Here is a 15,385-nt window from a genome sequence, read left to right on the forward strand (position 1 = left end):
AATGCAAATAGTCCAGGTAGGCATTTTATTAGGTGTTCAGGAGTCTTATGACTTGGGGTAGAAGCTGTTTAGAAGCCTTTTGGGCCTAGACTTGGCGCTCCGGTACCGCTTGCCGTGCGGTAGCAGAGAACAGTATATGACTAGGGTGGCTGGAGTCTTTGATACTCTTTAGGGCCTTCCTCTGACACCGACTGGTGTAGAGGTCCTGGATGGCAGGAAGCTTGGCCCCAGTGATGGACTGGGCCGTTCGCACTACCCTCTGTAGTGCCTTGCGTTTGGAGGCCAAGCAGTTACCATACCGGGCAGTGATGCAACCAGTCAGGATGCTCTCGATGGTGCAAATGTAGAACCTTTTGAGTATCTGAGGACCCATGCCAAATCTTTTCAGTCTCCCGAGGGGGAATAGGTTTTGTTGTGCCCTCTTCACAACTGTCTTAGTGTGCTTGGACCATGTTAGTTTGTTGGTGATGTGGACACCAAGGAACTTGAAGCTCTCAACCTGCTCCACTGCAGCCCTGTCGATGAGAATGGGGGCGTGCTCGGTCCTCCTTTTCCTGTAGTCCACAATCATCTCCTTTGTCTTGATCACGTTGAGGGAGAGGTTGTTGTCCTGGCACAACACGGCCAGGTATCTGACTTCCTCTCTATAGGCTGTTTCATCGTTGTCGGTGATCAGGCCTACCACTGTTATGTCATCAGCAAACTTAATGATGGTGTTGGAGTCGTACCTGGCCGTGCAGTCATGAGTGAACAGGGAGTACAGGAGGGGAATGAGCATGCATCCCTGAGGGGCCCCTGTGTTGAGGATCAGAGTTGCGGATGGATGTGTTGTTACCTACCCTTACCACCTGGGAGCAGCCTGTCAGGAAGTCCAGGATCCAGTGGCAGAGGGACGTGTTTAGTCCCAGGGTCCTTAGCTTATTGATGAGCTTTGAGTTTCACTATGGTGTTGAATGCTGAGCTGTAGTCAATGAAGAGCATTCTCATATAGGTGTTCCTTTACTCCAGGTGGGAAAGGGCAGTGTGGAGTGCAACAGAGATTGCATCATCTGTGGATCTGTTGGGGCGGTATGCAAATTGGAGTGGGTCTAGGGTTTCTGGGATAATGGTGTTGATGTGAGCCATGGCCAGCCTTTCAAAGCACTTCATGGCTACAGACGTGAGTGCCACGGGTCGGTAGTCATTTAGGCATGTTACCTTGGTGTTCTTGGGCACAGGGACTATGGTGGTCTGCTGAAAACATGTTGGTATTACAGACTCAGACAGGGAGAGGTCGAAAATTTCTGTGAAGACACTTGCCAGTTGGTCAGCGCATGCTCACAGTTCAAGTCCTGGTTATCCGTCTGGCCCTGCGACCTTGAACGTTAACCTGTTTAAAGGTCTTACTCACATTGGCTGCGGAGAGTGTGATAACACAGTCTTCCGGAACAGCAGGTGCTCTCATGCATGTTTTAGCGTTATTGGCCTTGAAGCGAGCATAGAAGTAGTTTAGCTCGTCTGGTAGGCTCATGTAGCTGGGCAGCTCTCGGCTGTGCTTCCCTTTGTAGTCTGTAATGGTTTGCAAGCCCTGCCACATCCGACGAGCATCAGAGCCGGTGTAGTATGATTCGATCTTAGTCCTGTATTGACGCTTTGCCTGTTTGATGGTCCATCGGAAAGCATAGCAGGATTTCTTATAAGCTTCCGGGTTAGAGTCCCGCTCCTTGAAAGCGGAAGGTCTAACCTTTAGCTCAGTTTGGATGTTGCCTGTAATCCATGGCTTCCGGTATGTACGTACGGTCACTGTGGGGACGACTTTATCGATACACTTATTGACGAAGTGACTGATGTGGTGTACTCCTCAATGCCATTGGAGGAATCCCGAAACATATTCCAGTCTGTGCTAGCAAAACAGTCCTGTAGCTTAAGCATGTGCTTCATCTGACCACTTTTTATTGATCTAGTCACTGGGGCTTCCTGCTTTAATTTTTGCTTGTTTAGCAGGAATCAGGAGGATACAATTATGGTCAGACTTGCCAAATGGAAGGCGAGGGAGAGCTTTGTATGAATCTCTGTGTGTGGAGCAAAGGTGGTCCAGAGTTTTTTTCCCCCTCTGGTTGCACATTTAACATGCTGACAGAAATTTGGTAAAATTGATTTAAGTTTCCCTGCATTAAAGTCCCCGGCTACTAGGAGCTCCGCCTCTGGTTGACCGTTTTCTTGTTTGCTTATGGCGGAATACAGCTCATTCAATGCGGTCTCAGCGCCAGCCTCTGACTGTAGTTGTATGTAAACAGCTACGAAAAATACAGATAAACTCTCTAGGTAGATCAAGAATCTCATGATAAGCTGTAGACCACACTACCTCAGGCGAGCAATAGCTCAAGACTTCCTTTGATATCGTGCACCAGCTGTTATTTACAAAAATACATAGTCCCTTGTCTTACCAGACACCGCTGTTTTATCCTGCCGGTGCAGCGTATAACCTGCCAGCTGTATGTTGATAGTGTCATCATTCAGCCACGACTCCGTGAAGCATAAGATATTCCAGTTTTGAATGTCCCGTTGGTAGCTTAATCTTCCGCGACTGTCATCTATTTTATTGTCCAAAGATTGTACATTTGCTAGAAGAATGGAAGGAAGTGGGTGTTTTTACGATCACCTACGAATTCTCAGAAGGCAGCCCGCCCTCCGGACCCTTTTTCTCCGCCTCCTCTTCACACAAATCACAGGGATCTGGGCCTGTTCCCGAGAATGCAGTATATCGTACTGGGTACAGTAATATGGTCGCTGTTGTACTGCAAAATAGAGCTGGGTACAGTAATATGGTTGCTGCTGTACTGCAGAATAGAGCTGGGTACAGTAATATGGTCGCTGCTGTACTGCAGAATAGAGCTGGGTACAGTAATATGGTTGCTGCTGTACTGCAAAAATAGAGCTGGGTACAGTAATATGGTTGCTGCTGTACTGCAAAATAGAGCTGGGTACAGTAATATGGTTGCTGCTGTACTGCAGAATAGAGCTGGGTGCAGTAATATAGTTGCTGCTGTACTGCAAAATAGAGCTGGGTGCAGTAATATAGTTGCTGCTGTACTGCAAAATAGAGCTGGGTACAGTAATATGGTTGCTGCTGTACTGCAGAATAGAGCTGGGTACAGTAATATGGTCGCTGCTGTACTGCAGAATAGAGCTGGGTACAGTAATATGGTTGCTGCTGTACTGCAGAATAGAGCTGGGTACAGTAATATGGTTGCTGCTGTAATGCAGAATAGAGCTGGGTACAGTAATATGGTACCTGCTGTACTGCAGAATAGAGCTGGGTACAGTAATATGGTTGCTGCTGTAATGCAGAATAGAGCTGGGTGCAGTAATATGGTACCTGCTGTACTGCAGAATAGAGCTGGGTACAGTAATATGGTACCTGCTGTACTGCAGAATAGAGCTGGGTGCAGTAATATGGTACCTGCTGTAATGCAGAATAGAGCTGGGTACAGTAATATGGTTGCTGCTGTACTGCAGAATAGAGCTGGGTGCAGTAATATGGTTGCTGCTGTAATGCAGAATAGAGCTGGGTACAGTAATATGGTTGCTGCTGTACTGCAGAATAGAGCTGGGTGCAGTAATATGGTTGCTGCTGTACTGCAGAATAGAGCTGGGTGCAGTAATATGGTTGCTGCTGTACTGCAGAATAGAGCTGGGTGCAGTAATATGGTTGCTGCTGTACTGCAGAATAGAGCTGGGTGCAGTAATATGGTTGCTGTTGTACTGCAGAATAGAGCTGGGTGCAGTAATATGGTTGCTGCTGTACTGCAGAATAGAGCTGGGTGCAGTAATATGGTTGCTGCTGTACTGCTAAATTATGCAGTGTCAAGAAAAGTGAAAAAAAATATTAACAAAATGGTCCGGCAGAGAAAAAGTGATTTTTCTTTACTGCACTGAAAAATACATTTATGATGTGTAACAGCATGGTCTATGAACAGAAGAAAAGAAAGGGGGAAAGTGGATACCTAGTCAGTTGCACAACTGAATGCATTCAACCGAAACGTGTCTTCCGCATTTAATCCAACCCCTCTAAATCAGATCGGCGCAGGGGCTGCCTTAATCAAAGTCCACGTCATCACCCGGGGAGCAGTTGTTGTTGGGGGTTAACCGATTTTTCCACATTGCTGGCTCGGGGATTCAAACCAGTGACCTTCAGTTACTGGCCCAACGCTCATAACCACTAGGCTACCTGCACCTGCATGTGTGCGTGCAGGTGCATCAGCGATACTCACTTTTGTTTCCCACCAGGGAGACCACAGGCTGTACGTCACACTCTTCATTGGCCTTCTTGACCATGCCGTACCAGTCCTCCAGATTCTTAAAGCTCTGGAAGTTTGTAATGTCGTACACTAGAAGAACACCCTGAAAAACAATACCATGGAAAATCTGAAATTATGTCATCACAACATCCGAAAACAAATTCAATTTGACATAAGATGAGAACAAACATGACAGAGAGGTTGAGTGTGAACAGCAGGTGGCACTAGTGTCTGAGAAAAGACAGTCCTCTTCCTACCCCCATCCATCTCAAAACACACACTCCCCAAGGAGTTCGCACCTCCTCAGCTCTCTCTAAGTTAGTCATGGCATTAAAGATCTAGATCGCTGTTACAGATGCAGAGAGACATGTTAAGAACATACAGCCGAACCACTATGCCTACGCTCTAATTTGTCTGTTTGTGGACATCGGGGCGAGGGGAACCGCAGAGTTTTGTCCATCCAGTCAAACAAGCATAGGAGGTAAGGGGGGTTAGGTTAGGTTCCCTGGCCACAAAATTGGCTCTGTTGTCTGTGCTTACAAATAAAAGAGGGTAATATACGTGTGGTTATGAAGGAGGTCTCATCCCCCTCTCTTCGTCAAAATAATTTGTAAGTATTGTCAGCATAGGTACAAAAACGGAAGTAGTCCTATAGCAAAGCACAAAAGGTGCCCATCGGAGTAACCAGACCGTTAAAGCTGGCGTCTGTACGAGTTGATATGTAAACAAAGATGAAACACTTCAGTGTACATGTTAAAAACAAAAGCCTCAAGTGCCAACATTGTGTCCATTTCTCTCTTTACCATTCCAAAAGACTATAGAATATGAAAAGGAGCCAAAATAAATAGACTACTTCGCCTTTGATTGCATCATCATGAAACAGAATTGCAGCTCCTTTTTCTTCAGGAAGCGTCTGGTCCGGGACACGCAATGTCACAACACAAGGCCGGTGACGACAGTTTGTGTCAGTTACAATTACAGCGCGTCGCTACCAATGACTATGATTGATTGTCGCCCGTGGCGCGTCGAACAATGGTCGTGAAAGCCCCATAAAGCTCTGGTGAGAAACCCGCAGAGCAAAGTATTCCAATGTGGCATTGATGGACGACACATTGTTGTTGTGTGTGAGTGAGCGGGCAGGGCGTCTGAGGTGGTATTACAGTACAGACATGACTGACCTACACACCCACCAACAGCCTCAAGTGTTGTCTCGGTCTCTACATCCCACACAGGCCCCATGCTCTTCAGGTAAACCAGATCTATAGCTATATCTATACCTCATCAAACAAGTGCAGCTTTGAGAGCGTAGACTGTGGCTTTGGGTGACAGATAATGGTAGCCTATATAGCAACAACAAGTTAGGGATGTTGCTTAGCGGAATGAGGCAAAAGCACAAACATAACACTCCCACACACGTGTTATTGCAGTGTCAACACAAACCTCGCTCTATTCACAATCAGTTGTAAATATGCTTATTTTGTTAATAAATAATGACGTTAGAGCGGGGGAAGGGAGAAAGAGAGAAAGGTGTTTCTTACTCCCCCTCATACTGTACATAGTCTAGTCCATATGACCAGCTAAGTAGCAAAACTTGGTCCTGTGGCACTAATATTATCATAAAGGCTTATTAACTACCCAAGCCTAATAGGGAAACACTATTACATTGTACATTTGTACAGTTAAAAAGTTCAGAGCTCTAACGTGAACTACGACAGACCACCTCAGTGTTTATTGTGTGTGTGTGTTACAGTACCTGAGCACCATAGACATATTTATCCAGCATTTTCCCTCCAATCGTTTGACCTCCAATATCCCACACTTGCAGGGTAACATTCAAGTTGCCTGAGGGAAGAGGAAATGGAGAAACTTAAAATCTTAAGAAACTATTAAAGGACTTCAATGTCTCAAACAAAAGCTGCTGCAATGCAGCCCACATATTACAAAACTATCAACATTTGGCTTGCCATGTTAGCTTCTTTTTCATATCATCAACTTCTGACTAAAAAGTGAACGTAAGTCGATCAACTGGAAAACAACGTGACAAGAGAAGACAAATGCAATTGTACTGTAATTTGTGAGCTTTCCATCTCGGTTGTTTGGGTTCCTTTTATAGGCGTTTGTTTTAACAAAGCTCACGAGTCAGTCGTAACTGGAGCCTATATTTTGGGAGAGGGATTTCTGTAATAAAACGTTGACTTTGTTCATGTACATATTGGAAACAATAAATCATAGATTAATCTTTAATTTTTAACCGCTCGCCTCTGGCAGGTCACACACACACTCCAAATCCAAGAATATCCAGAGGAGAGATTCAGGGGGATGAATAGGTATGCTTACCCTGTAATTTAAACATTCTCAATACCCCTGGCCGGAAAAAAACGAGCACTTATTAGCCTGGGAATAGCTGTTTGCATTGTGTCGTTCTCTGCCAAGTCGAGGAGAGTAAGGAGAAATATGTGGTGTTAAGAAAAATACAGATAATTAAACACAAAATTATAAGCAAAAGAAGACTACTATCCCAATTTATATAAGAGGGAGGTGGGGAGAGGGAGAGAGAGCTAAGGGGTACAAAACCAAATCTAAATAAATATTTTCCTCCTCTGGAAAATGAAAGGGGTGGTTGAGAAAAGAAAAGAAGACCAGACAGTGAGTAGTTTGTCGGTGTGATGAGGGCCCTTCATTGGCCTAGTGCGCTTATGGCGAGCCGAGCGTACAGTGTGGATACGGCTGGACGAGCTGACCCCCACCACACAAGTCCCTGTTTCTCTGAGGAAGGAAGCGCGAGTGTTCACAGTGACTACATCTAGACTATACAGTGTCAATGTAAAGCTAAATTGAAGAGTGCAATGAATAATTGCCCTTGGTGTTACAGCATACGAGCTATCCCCACCCATCCCCTGCAGTCAGACACAAACTTTATTTCTGTTTAAAAGACTCAACAGACCCAAAGTTTCCCTGCTTACGTGGTGAGTTAGTGGCTGTTTTTGTGTTTTTAGTAGTCTTCATTAGCTATTAGCACTGTTCAGTGGAACCCAATAAAAACACTATCAAAACATCACCATTTTGATAAGTATTAATTCACAGACCAAACATGAGACATCTGGAAGAGGTATTGTTAAAAGCACACAAAGAGAAGTTTGTGTGCCAATCGGCCTCACCTCACCTCTCCACGCGTTGGAAAATGTACATTAAGTTTGACAAGCTGGGCCTTCACGGTGAGAGGGGCCAGCGCCGGCTATACTCTCCCCCCATCTTGGAGATCCCCATAGAGCCCCAGAGAGCCACACAACACATCCAGTCGAAGGCGGGCGTAGGTCCTAACGAAGCTCAGGACCACCCAAATGGCAAACACAGCCATCCTCTTCATCAGGTCAAGAGAACCCAATCCCCCAGAAAATGTGCCATTTTACAACTCGTGTTGAACCAACGTCTACTATTTTATATATATATATAAATAAAACACACACACACACACACACACGTGTCTTGCCGTGTTGCAGATAAGTAATGGTTCTCAACTATTTTTACCAGAATCACAACTAAGATTGGAATTATTTGTGCGATGTCTCATTGAAGCCTTGCCTTTCCCTATTTCACTAAGGTCTGCCTAATTATCTCTACTAAAACATTCATGTTTTCTTTCTCCTACTATTACCAACTGTAACTGAATATAGGACTAAATGTAATAGTTTCAAGTTATCATATATTTATTTTAGTACTTAATCCACCCTTGCTTAAATGTTATTTTATTAGTCATAAAAGAATGGAGCTACTTTGCAGACTTTTGCAGCTTTATGCCTTGGCACCATTTTAAATATGCAATTTAAAATGCTGAAAATCCCCATGCCATATGGTAGGAAGTGAAAATGGGGGGCTTTAGTCTAAATATAACATTAGTCAATAAACATTTATTTTACACATCTAAGAGGATACAGAGCGAGGCTTTATTTCCGTGGGTTTGAAAGTAAACAAATAAGAACATGAATGTTTTATGTGGTTCAGAACAAAGATCAGTTGAACCCCGGGATATGAATATAAAAATGCTAAATGTATTTACTCTGTACTGTGCCCACAGAATTATGTGTAAGGCTCGCCTCTCTGGACATAAGCTGTCCATTGGCTTCATGGAGGGGAAAAAATCCTGGTGTTTGCCCTAGAGAGAACAGCTTTCAGAATGAATAAGGATGAGAAGTGGCAGACTCTCCACAATGTGGTGCTACCAAGAAAGACACATTGAAAGTCCTGAGATAACCTGAGGAACAAAATTGTTCGGTTTTACCATGAAACACTGGGGAAGGAAAATACAAAATGCAACAACACATTTTGTATCAATTTGACAATAAATTCAGAAATTCTAAAGCTTTGTGTAAAATTATTATTATTTTTTTTAAAGTTAAATTGTGCACAAACTCAAATTCACATACCGCTTTTGTAAAAAGAAAAGTAATAAATTCCAAGTAGGCTACTTTAATAACGTCGGAATACTTTTAGATATGCACGTTTCATAAGCAGAATTCAAGAAAATTAAAGTCAGACACTGCAGCATCTTACATCAAGGTGCCTCTAATGCAGGGTTTCCCAAACTCGGTCCTCAGGACGTTTGGGTTTTTGCCCAGCACTAAACAGCTGATACAAATAATCAACTAATCATCAAGCTTTGATAATTTTAATCCACTGTGTAGTGCTAAGGTAAACACAAAACTGAGAATGTGAGTGCCTGCGTGAATGTGTGTCTGTATCTGTGGTATGGTACAGAGCAGGCCGGCACGCTCAAAGGATGAAGGTGTCTTACCTGGTAGTTATTCTCTTAGGAAATAACCAAAGGATGAAGGTGTTTTACCTGGCAGTTATTCTCCTCAGAAAGAACCAAAGGATGAAGGTGTCTTACCTGGCAGTTATTCTCTTCAGAAAGAACCAAAGGATGAAGGTGTCTTACCTGGTAGTTATTCTCTTCATAAATAACCAAAGGATGAAGGTGTCTTACCTGGCAGAGTTATTCTCTTAGGAAATAACCAAAGGATGAAGGTGTTTTACCTGGCAGTTATTCTCTTCAGAAAGGTGTCTTACCTGGCAGTTATTCGCTCAGGAAATAACCAAAGGATGACGGTGTCTTACCTGGCAAAGTTATTCCCTTAGGAAATAACCAAAGGATGAAGGTGTTTTACCTGGCAGTTATTCTCTTCAGAAATAACCAAAGGATGAAGGTGTCTTACCTGGCAGTTATTCTCTTAGGAAATAACCAAAGGATGAAGGTGTCTTACCTGGCAGTTATTCTCTTCAGAAAGAACCAAAGGATGAAGGTGTCTTACCTGGCAGAGTTATTCTCTTAGGAAATAACCAAAGGATGAAGGTGTCTTACCTGGCAGTTATTCTCTTAGGAAATAACCAAAGGATGAAGGTGTCTTACCTGGCAGTTATTCTCTTCAGAAAGAACCAAAGGATGAAGGTGTCTTACCTGGCAAAGTTATTCTCTTCAGAAAGAAATCCAGGCCAATGGTCTGTTTGTACTGTTTCCCAAAGGCCTCTTGCGCAAACCGGGTGGCGAGTGATGTCTGAAACAGAGAGAGATCATGCTAAGACCCTTTTCCTGCCATTAAAACGACTAAATAAGTTGAATTCAAGCCTTATGAACAAGTCTGAGTGTTGGAGTTGGAGTGGTGTTCTGTATAACAACTATGCCTATTCATAACTCCAAATGAACTGGGCCCATGACTTTTCTATTTAAAAAAATATATATATATATTTTTTTTTAAAGAGCACACTGCTTGGGAAGACGTTTACCCTAGCAATTGTAATTCATTTGAGGTAAGCTAAAGCAATTACCTCTGCTGTCTCGCAAAGCTATCAAGGCCTGCCTGACTGTAAAAATCCAAGTGAATTAAGAAAACAGGTGTCTGGGTAGACGAGTCATACATCCTAACTACAGCTTCTAATTGCCACTGCACAAAATAAGAAAACTCCATCTCTCCATGTCACTAGGCTACTCTTAAAACCATGGGAATTTACATCACAGACTTGACATGCCAAGTTTAATTCATTTTGATGGATGAGGACAAGAAAAAAAGTGCTGGATGTCTATTAGCTATCTTTAGAGCAGTGTGCTTACATAAACATGGAGGGATAATGGAACAGTGGGGCTTCCTAAGTCTTCCTGTGGTGAATTCATTTTATGTACTACTTGACTATCACTGAAGGTTATAGAATTTGAAATAAATTGTTTCTTTACGTCCACAGAGCATTCATATAATCTACTGCCATGTATTTTCTGATATATTTCAAGTTGCCAACAATACGTCAAAAATAAAGGGCAGAAAAGTCATATGGAACACACAGGGGACTACAATTAAACCTGTTATCTACATTAGTCAAAACAGTCAAGCATAGGCTATTTCAACTTTTTGCGGCATCAAAATATGCCCAATTTCAGTCAATCATTATGTTGCAACTCCATTGTAGAGTATTGTAAGGTCTATCCCAAATACAATAGCTGAAGAGGAGTCATCTTGGCAGCTGTTTCTCATGTGGCTGAATAGGACAGATCTTCATTAGATTGAAGAGTCATCATCTAGGCAGCTGTTTCTCAAGTGGCTGAATAGGACAGATCATCAAATCAAATTGTATTGGTCACATACACATGGTTAGCAGATGTTAATGCAAGTATGGCTAAATGCTTGTGCTTCTAGTTCCGACAGTGCAGTAATATCTAACAAGTAATCTAACAATTCCACAACAACTACCCAATACACACAAATCTAAGTAAAGGGATGGAATAAGCATATGTACATATAAATATGGATGAGCGATGACCGAGCGGCATAGGCAAGATGCAATAGATGGTATTGAATACAGTATATACATATGAGATTAGTAGAGCAAGATATGTAAACATTATTAAAGTGGAATTATTAAAGTGACTAGTGATCCATTTATTAAAGTGGCCAATGATTTGGAGTCTGTATGTAGGCAGCAGTGAGGAGTCATCTTGGCAGCTGTTTCTCAAGTGGCTGAATAGGACAGATCTTCATTAGACTGAAATACCCCAAATACCTTGGAGGCCAACGCTTTCTACATAGGTTGCAGTGTCCTTATACTTTCATTAAACTTAAGCCTGCGACTCTGAAATCGTGCGTTGACCAAAAGGTCTGAAAAAGTCGACTTGTTGAGCATTTCACAAGCTCAATGCTGAGTGACAACTTACTGGAGGTGACTGACACAACAAGGAGAAAATTGGCCATTTAAGTAGCCCACACAATCACTGACAACACAGGAATAACTATCCCGGACAGCAACAATCTATTCCACATGCTGGCGTTGGCTTAGGGAGCCATTGGTCTTGGCATTCCAGTAGCTTGGCTCTACTCCCTCTTCATAGGACCCTTTTTTCCACCATACAATTGGAACTAACCAGGGCATGTAAAAGCTGGCGTAATCCAGACTTCTCTTCAATAAGGAGACGGCACAGGGTCACCAATGATACCACTGCCGGGAAATGAGGGAAGTTCCATTGAGAGAGAGAGGGAAAGAGAGGGAGAGAGGGGTAGGCGAGAGAGAGAGGTAGGAGAGAGAGAAGGAGAGAGAGAGGTAGGAGAGACAAAGAGAGACAAAGAGAGAAAGAGGGAGAGAGAGGGAGAGAGCGAGGTAGGAGAGAGACGTAGGAGAGAGGTAGGAGAGAGACGTAGGAGAGAGAAAGAGAGGTAGGAGAGAGAAAGAGAGGTGAGAGAGAGGTAGGAGAGAGGTAGGAGAGCGAGAGAGAGGTAGGAGAGCGAGAGAGAGGTAGGAGAGCGAGAGAGGTAGGAGAGAGACGTAGAAGAGAGGGAGAGAGCGAGGTAGGAGAGAGACGTAGGAGAGCGAGAGAGGTAGGAGAGAGAGAGGTAGGAGAGAGACGTACAAGAGAGAGGTAGGAGAGAGAAAGAGGTAGGAGCGAGAGAGAGAGGTAGGAGAAAGACGTAGGAGAGAGGTAGGAGAGAGAAAGAGAGGTAGGAGAGAGAAAGAGGGAGAGAGGTAGGCAAGAGGGGTAGGAGAGAGAGGGGGAAGGAGAGAGAGAGAGGGGTAGGAGAAAGAGAGGGGTAGGAGAGAGAGAGGGGTAGGAGAGAGAGAGAGGGGTAGGAGAAAGCGAGGGGTAGGAGAAAGCGAGGGGTAGGAGAAAGCGAGGGGTAGGAGAAAGCGAGGGGTAGGAGAAAGCGAGGGGTAGGAGAAAGCGAGGGGTAGGAGAAAGCGAGGGGTAGGAGAAAGCGAGGGGTAGGAGAAAGCGAGGGGTAGGAGAAAGCGAGGGGTAGGAGAAAGCGAGGGGTAGGAGAGAGAGAGGGGTAGGAGAGAGAGAGAGGGGTAGGAGAGAGAGAGAGGGGTAGGAGAGAGAGGGGTAGGAGAGAGAGAGAGGGGTAGGAGAGAAAGAGAGGGGTAGGAGAGAAAGAGAGGGGTAGGAGAGAAAGAGAGGGGTAGGAGAAAGAGAGGGGGAGGAGAAAGAGAGGAGTAGGAGCAAGAGAGGGGTAGCAGCAAGAGAGGGGTAGGAGCAAGAGAGGGGTAGGAGAAAGAGAGGGGTAGGAGAAAGAGAGGGGTAGGAGAAAGAGAGGGGTAGGAGAAAGAGAGGGGTAGGAGAGCTAGGAGAGAGAGAGGTAAGAGAGCGAGAGGGAGAGGTAAGAGAGCGAGAGGGAGAGGTAAGAGAGCGAGAGGGAGAGGTAGGAGAGAGAGAAGGAGAAAGGTAGGAGCGAGGTAGGAGAGGTAAGCGAGAGGTAAGAGAGAGAGAGAGCTAGGAGAGAGGGAGGAGGGAGAGGTAGGAGAGAGAAAGGTAGGAGAGAGGTAGGAGAGGGAGAAAGAGGTAGGAGGGAGCGAGATGGAGAGAGGTAGGAGAGGGAGAGGGAGAGGTAGGAGAGGGAGAGGGAGAGGGAGAGGTAGGAGAGGGAGAGGGAGAGGTAGGAGAGAGAGGTAGGAGAGAGAGAGGGAGAGGTAGGAGAGAGAGGGAGAGGTAGGAGAGAGAGGGAGGGAGGGAGAGGTAGGAGAGGGAGGGAGAGGTAGGAGAGAGAGGTAGGAGAGAGAGAGAGAGGGAGAGAGAGAGGGAGAGGTAGGAGAGAGGGAGAGAGGTAGGAGAGAGAGGGAGAGGTAGGAGAGAGAGAGGGAGAGGTAGGAGAGAGAGGTAGGAGAGAGAGAGGGAGAGGTAGGAGAGAGAGGCAATATTGCTTTGGCAATATTGACACAATGTTTTTCATGCCAATAAAGCAGCTTGAATTTGAATTTGAGAGAGGTATGAGAGAGAGGGGGGAGAGAGAGGGGAGAGAGAGGTAGGGGAGAGAGAGGTAGGGGAGAGAGAGGTAGGGGAGAGAGAGGTAGGGGAGAGAGAGAGAGAGGTAGGAGAGAGAGAGAGGTATGAGAGAGTAGGAGAGAGAGAGGTAGGAGAGAGAGAGGTAGGAGAGAGGGAGAGAGAGGTAGGGGAGAGAAAGAGAGAGGTAGGGGAGAGAAAGAGAGAGGTAGGGGAGAGAAAGAGAGAGGTAGGGGAGAGAGAGAGAGAGGTAGGGGAGAGAGAGAGAGAGAGAGGTAGGGGAGAGAGAGAGAGAGAGAGGTAGGGGAGAGAGAGAGAGAGAGGTAGGGGAGAGAGAGAGAGAGGTAGGGGAGAGAGAGAGAGGTAGGAGAGAGAGAGAGAGCTAGGAGAGAGAGAGAGAGCTAGGAGAGAGAGAGAGAGCTAGGAGAGAGAGAGCTAGGAGAGAGAGAGAGAGCTAGGAGAGAGAGAGAGAGCTGAGAGAGAGAGCTAGGAGAGAGAGAGAGCTAGGAGAGAGAGAGCGCTAGGAGAGAGAGAGAGAGCTAGGAGAGAGAGAGAGAGCTAGGAGAGAGAGAGAGCTAGGAGAGAGAGAGAGAGCTAGGAGAGAGAGAGAGAGCTAGGAGAGAGAGAGAGAGCTAGGAGAGAGAGAGAGAGCTGAGAGAGAGAGCTAGGAGAGAGAGAGAGCTAGGAGAGAGAGAGCGCTAGGAGAGAGAGAGCGCTAGGAGAGAGAGAGCGCTAGGAGAGAGAGAGCGCTAGGAGAGAGAGAGCGCTAGGAGAGAGAGAGCGCTAGGAGAGAGAGAGAGAGAGAGAGAGAGAGAGAGAGGTAGGAGAGTGCGAGATGGAGGGAGAAAGGTAGGAGAGAGAAAGAGGGAGAGAGGTAAGAGAGCTAGGAGAGAGAGAGAGCTAGGAGAGAGAGAGAGAGCTAGGAGAGAGAGAGAGAGAGCTAGGAGAGAGAGAGAGAGAGAGCTAGGAGAGAGAGAGAGAGAGAGCTAGGAGAGAGAGAGAGAGCTAGGAGAGAGAGAGAGAGCTAGGAGAGAGAGAGAGAGCTAGGAGAGAGAGAGAGAGCTAGGAGAGAGAGAGAGAGCTAGGAGAGCGAGAGCTAGGAGAGCGAGAGCTAGGAGAGAGAGAGCTAGGAGAGAGAGAGCTAGGAGAGAGAGAGCTAGGAGAGAGAGAGCTAGGAGAGAGAGAGAGAGCGCTAGGAGCGCTAGGAGAGAGAGAGAGGTAGTAGAGAGAGAGAGGTAGGAGAGAGGGGTAGGAGAGAGAGAAGAAGAGAGAGAGAAGAGAGAGGGGAGAGAGAGGGGAGAGAGAGAGGAGAGAGAGAGGTAGAGGTAGGAAAGAGAGAGCTAGGAGAGAGAGAGAGCGCTAGGAGAGAGAGCGCTAGGAGAGAGAGAGGTAGGGGAGAGAGAGAGGTAGGAGAGAGCGAGAGAGGTAGGAGAGAGAGGGAGAGAGAGGTAGGGGAGAGAGGGAGAGAGAGAGGTAGGGGAGAGAGAGAGAGGTAGGGGAGAGAGAGAGAGGTAGGGGAGAGAGAGAGGTAGGAGAGAGAGAGAGAGAGGGGTAGGAGAGAGAGAGAGAGAGGGGTAGGAGAGACAGGGAGGGAGAGGTAGGAGAGACAGGGAGGGAGAGGTAGGAGAGACAGGGAGGGAGAGGTAGGAGAGAGAGGGAGAGGGGAGAGAGAGAGAGAGGGGAGAGAGAGAGGGGAGAGAGAGAGAGAGAGAGAGGGGAGAGAGAGAGGGGAGAGAGAGAGAGAGGGGAGAGAGAGAGAGAGGGAGAGGTAGGAGAGGTGAGAGAGAGAGAGAGAGAGGTAGGAGAGGTAGGAGAGAGAGAGAGGGGTAGGAGAGAAAAAGAGGTAGGAGAG

At 45.9% G+C, this 15,385-nt stretch overlaps 1 protein-coding gene across 2 annotated transcripts in view; it reads right to left on the reverse strand.

Annotated features, from left to right (window-relative positions):
- The window catches only part of rab28 (RAB28, member RAS oncogene family), a 118,277-nt gene that overhangs the window by 30,750 nt on the left and 72,142 nt on the right, over positions 1 to 15,385 (reverse strand). For both annotated transcript variants that reach the window (XM_090198615.1, XM_090198616.1), the window contains exons 2-4: positions 9,736 to 9,832; positions 6,034 to 6,122; positions 4,254 to 4,383 (exon numbers count right to left, since the gene is read on the reverse strand). In XM_090198615.1, coding sequence (XP_090054741.1) covers positions 4,254 to 4,383; positions 6,034 to 6,122; positions 9,736 to 9,832 — 316 coding nt within the window. The remainder of the gene's footprint in view (positions 1 to 4,253; positions 4,384 to 6,033; positions 6,123 to 9,735; positions 9,833 to 15,385) is intronic.

The sequence above is a fragment of the Oncorhynchus mykiss genome, chromosome 14 (assembly GCF_057628025.1).
Source record: "Oncorhynchus mykiss isolate SJ-2025 chromosome 14, ASM5762802v1, whole genome shotgun sequence".
Classification (NCBI taxonomy): Eukaryota; Metazoa; Chordata; class Actinopteri; order Salmoniformes; family Salmonidae; genus Oncorhynchus; species Oncorhynchus mykiss.